Source organism: Scardinius erythrophthalmus (genome assembly GCF_964197995.2).
Source record: "Scardinius erythrophthalmus genome assembly, chromosome: 12".
NCBI classification, from domain to species: Eukaryota; Metazoa; Chordata; class Actinopteri; order Cypriniformes; family Leuciscidae; genus Scardinius; species Scardinius erythrophthalmus.
Window position 1 is genome coordinate 43,196,279 of NC_138232.1, and position 5,000 is coordinate 43,201,278.

At 41.8% G+C, this 5,000-nt stretch overlaps 2 protein-coding genes across 2 annotated transcripts in view; one reads left to right on the forward strand and one right to left on the reverse strand.

Moving 5' to 3' along the window:
* Positions 1 to 1,367, forward strand: part of ift27 (intraflagellar transport 27 homolog (Chlamydomonas)) — a 4,286-nt gene extending 2,919 nt beyond the window's left edge. The window contains exons 6-7 of the mRNA XM_081380456.1: positions 663 to 772; positions 929 to 1,367. Coding sequence (XP_081236582.1) covers positions 663 to 772; positions 929 to 1,027 — 209 coding nt within the window. The 3' untranslated portion in view covers positions 1,028 to 1,367. The remainder of the gene's footprint in view (positions 1 to 662; positions 773 to 928) is intronic.
* Positions 1,368 to 2,715: 1,348 nt separating this feature from the next.
* cacng2b (calcium channel, voltage-dependent, gamma subunit 2b) overlaps positions 2,716 to 5,000 on the reverse strand; it is a 41,258-nt gene continuing 38,973 nt past the window's right edge. The window contains exon 4 of the mRNA XM_081380777.1: positions 2,716 to 4,746. Within this exon, the coding sequence (XP_081236903.1) occupies positions 4,226 to 4,746 (521 nt within the window). The 3' untranslated portion in view covers positions 2,716 to 4,225. The remainder of the gene's footprint in view (positions 4,747 to 5,000) is intronic.

Genomic DNA, 5,000 nt, shown 5'->3' on the forward strand with positions numbered 1-5,000 from the left:
CGTCACTATGTTGTTCTTCATGATAAGAAGCGAGCTAAAGTCAGCGAATAAAACACTCACACAATGATGAACAAGTATCAATAATATTCGCAATAACATCGTTTTACTGAATTATTAAGTAAACCTAATTTCTTAATTTATCTCTGTAAAGAAACCTCAGTGTTTAACTGGCTACTCTCTGATGTCTCAGAGGACGACATCACTTCCTGTCGGCCACCATAACTTCTGTTGGGTGCAATTCGTAACCTCACCACTAGATGCTGCTAAAACTTACACACTGCACCTTTAATCTCTGGAAAGCTGTAATCTCTGGTTTAAACTCGCGCGCTCAGTCCCCTCTGCATTGGATTCTGGGAAACAGTGCTTCAGCAAGTGTACATCAAATGTACTCTCGAAATCAGAGAGGATTGTGGGTATAAAGTAGAGAACGAATGTAGGGAATGATGTCGTTCACTCAGAATTCGGACACCACTACAAAATGGCCGATATAGTGCACTATATAGTGTATAGGGAGCGGTTTCACAACATTCCTCAGATCCAGTGCTAAAACTCACTGCTGATGTTTGTGCTGCTGTTTTCCCTCACAATGATGTCATTTGCTGCAGGATGATGTCATCTACAGGCTAACGGGATGAAGTGTGTGTGTGTGTGTGTGTGATCAGGTGTGCTGGTGGGTAATAAGAGTGACCTGTCGGTGAGGAGAGAGGTGGACGGTGCCGAGGCTCGAGCGTGGGCTCAGACTCACGGGCTGGAGTATCACGAGACGTGTGCTGTGAGTCTTCATCATCTTCATCATCATCATCGTCTTCATCATCTTCATCACTGAGTCTCTCTGTGTGTGTGTGTTTGTGTGTGTGTGTGTGTGTGTGTGTGTGTGTGTGTGTGTGTGTGTGTGTGTGTGTGTGTGTGTGTGTGTGTTGTTCTGCAGAGGGAGATCGGACAGTTCGAAGCCCCGTTCCTGAGTTTGGCTCGAGCGTTTCACTCGCTGTATCAGGATCAGAAGCAGATCGTCCAGAGTCTCGTCTGAGCAGCAGCTCGTCTGTGTGTGTGTGTGTGTGTGTGTGTGTGTGTGTGTGTGTGTGTGTGTGTGTGTGTGTGTGTGTGTGTGAAAACACTAGTGTCAGTGAGTGTGTGTGTGTGAGATAGTGAAAACACTAGTGTTTCCCTAGAGATTGTCTTCAGAGTTTTGAGCACAATTAAATAAACCTCTTTCCTCTTACATATGTGGCAAACATGTTCTGTGTGTGTAAGAGAGTGTGTGTCTGTGAGTATACGTGTGTGTGTGTGTGTGTGTCTGTGAGTGAGTGAGAGAAAAAGTGTGTATGTGAGTGTCTGTGTGTGTGTGTGTGTGTGTGTGTGTGTGTGTATAAAAATGACTAGTATATAAATGCATGCATTCACACACACACACACACACACACACACACACACACACACACAGTGTCCTTATCTAGAGGCCAGTAAAGCCCTCAGATGAGTGACATCAATGTCCAGTGTTTCCAGAGGCAGGAGATCAACATTACACACACTAAACCTCCGCTGTGACTCTTCAAACGCCATCATACCGATGAAAACTTCATCATCATAATAATAACCTGTGTTTACCCGTTGTGTCTTGCATGTCATTATTGAATGATTCCTCGGATCATGAGTGTTGAGGAGAGTGTGCTGCTACTTCACTGAGAGCAAAACAATAAAACTAATACAGCTGGAAAAATCCCACAGACGTCATGATCTCTGATGCTGAATGATTATTAATATGCCACTCACACACACTGTGTGTTCGTCTGACGGCCAGCAGAGGGAGTGAGAGTTTGCTCTCGGTGTCCATCTCCACCCTGAAGCTTTACTGAGAACACGATCTGTGACGCTGCTGAGAAACACACATTAGAGCAGCCGGAGGTTCAGAAGTCTAGTCTGGGCTGGTGATTCGTTCCAGATACATTTTTTGTTACGCTGGTTAAAAGTCTCTTCGCATCCTGATAGCAATGATGATGTTTTCAGGCTCTACTAGAACAGGTTTTCCTGCTTGAATGTTGATTATTCTCCTCATATTCTCCATTGTTGCGGCTCCTCTCTTCCCAGTCTGTCAGTAACGCTCTGTTTACTTCCTGTCTCTATGAAGCCCCTCCTCCTGAAAAGCACACTGTGCTCTGATTGGTCGGCTGGATCAGTGTGTTGTGATTGGTCGAGTGCTTCGAGTGTGTTTGGGAAATGTCCCGCCCCTTTCCATAACCGCCAGTTTAACACACTACTAACTAACTCAACCAGGCCCCGCCCCTTTATTCTGCGCATGAATTATTATAATGAGGAATATTGTGACGTGTTCGTTCCCTGAAGAAACTCAAGACTACACTGGAGGCGTTTCAGGAGTTCAGAAACACTGACACTGATATAGAGAAGAACTGGAGCTTCTTCATGATCAAACATCAACATTACACACTAAAGAGAGATGAATATGTTTCTTTAAATGGGTTTTGTATTGATTGACTTCCTTCATCACATGCAAATGAGTCCACATGAATCCGGCTGTTATTATCCATTATGATTTTATTGGCTTCTGATTTGCTCTTTTGTTTTTTTGTGTCTTCTTGAATCAAGAAGTCAATTATGTGTGGTTTATTAACAGATGTTCATATATTCATGTATGCATCTTTCATATATATATATATATATAAGTATATATATATATATATATAGTCATGTATCATTAAGTTTCTAATGACATATAAATGGCGTCCGGTTCGTGGGATTCTGTTCCCTGCGGTCACAGCGGCCACGAAGCTTCACAGTATTTATGCGCAACAAAATGAACATGAAGACGAGAGATCACGAGCTCGAGGCTCATCGGCTCTCTCATCACATGGTCGAAAACTTGTTAGTTTATGTAAGATAAGAAAATCATGCATTTCATTTTTCTTTTTTTTTTTTGTTTTGTTTGGACTTCAACATGTAAACTCGTCATCATTAGTGTTATAAATAAGTCCTTCAGTGTGAGGAGTCGTCCCCCTCCTCACTCGTAGGCAGTGTTGGGGAAAGTTACAGTAATGCGTTACAATATTGCGTTACTCCCTAAAAAAGTAACTAATTGCGTTACTTAGTTACTTTTTAAGAACAGTAATGCATTACGTTACTTTTTCTCACCTGGGCTGGGCTTGTTTTTTCTTTGGGCAAATGTAAAGGCCCTTTCAGACCAAAACTGAAATAAGTCTGAAGGAAATGCAAATTCACGCGTTTGCTCAAACAAACCTTTCATTCTGGAGAACGGAAGAATAAGACGCAGGAGAAGAAAGTTTAACACTTACTTTACCAATAAAAACAAAACCTCTAAAGTCATTTCTGCTTATGGTTTTACTGAATAATCGAAGATCAGCATTGGTCAATCAAGTGAGATTAAATGCATAAAAATATTTGTTTTATTTAACACAATTATTGGAGGTTTGCGAATTATTCGGATTTTGCATTTCACTGATTTTATTAATTTTGAGGAATACTGAATCTTTTTTGTGCAAGTGAGATGAGTAAATGCACACATTTAGTCTAGAACGACAATACCCATCATGTTCACACACAACATGAGCACAGGAGAGCTGTCAGTCAATAAACGTATTTTAAAAAGTAACTCAGATATTTTGCTGTAAATTTAAAAGTAATGCGTTACTTTACTAGTTCAGGGTTCGTGCAGAAACTGTAAAAAGAAATTCCAGGACTTTTCAAGCTCTACTTTTTTTGGTTTTCAAGGACTACAATCAGAGATCGCACTTATCAGACAATATCTTATGGATTTGTTATCTCAAATTACAGATATAAGGTATCCAAAATACCACTTACAATGTATTTAATAATATATATTAAATACAAAGTTTATAATGCTATTATTGTTCAATAAATAATATTTTATATTATAATGTCGGCGTACTTCGTATTGAGAAAAGGTCTGACGGGTTTATCAGACTGTTAATTTTGCGTGAAAAGATTGCATTTGTGTTTTTTCGGAAATATTTAATTTCATATATCTATTGTATTTAAATAAGTCAAGCACTTTTCAAGTACCTCTTCGTAAATATGGCTGTTTTCAAAGGTTTTCCAGGACTTAAGTTTCAAAAAGTCAAGTACTTTAAGCACCTTGTACAAACCCTGCAAGTTACTTGAAAAAAAGTAATCTGATTACGTAACTCAAGTTACTTGTAATGAGTTACGCCCCAACACTGCCTGTAGGGGGCGCTCATACAGGTGTGGTGCGCCGGTCCTTCGCATCCTTCGGGATGCAGTTGTGGACCTGAAGGAAATCCGGCTCTCTGTCGGAGTTGTACATCGGAGGCGTCTCGTGAGGAGTCTTCGTTTCGCCGCGGCTGAGTGTGTACATGGAGATATCGGTGGACGGTAACGGGCCGAACCCCTTCAGGCCCACCGGCGAAGCGTCCCGCGAGTGCGACGGGTCGGTGGAGCGACTGGACGAGCGCGAGCGGCGCCGGTAACGGTACCGATAGCTCGGGATCCTCGTGATGGCGGATCCCTGAAGATATTCCCCGACGTCCACCCGCACTCGGGCCACGCGTAACTCCCGGTGCCGGTCGATGAACATGTGGACGGCCAGAACGCCCACCATCTCCGCCATGATGAAGGAAAGGGCGCCGAAATAAAAACTCCAGCCGTACGAGTAGCTGTTCTTTTTGGAGTCGCTCTTGGACGGGTCTCCGGCGTTGGCTGATATGTACACGATTATCCCGATGATGTTGCTCAGACCTGAGGATCGACAATCAGACAGAACATTTTGTTCAAGTTCCCCTGTAATCGATCATTTTATCCCTTAAAACTCATCCTGATCACCAACATGACATATTTAATATAAAAAAGTCCTTGAGAAAAAATCATCATGCCTTAAAATAGTGTAACTCGACACCCTTGCCTCATTTAGTACACACGGTTCTATTAATATGCAAATTGGGTTAGAAAAAATATGCCTTTATTAAGGTAATAATGGCTATAAAAGTTAAAGT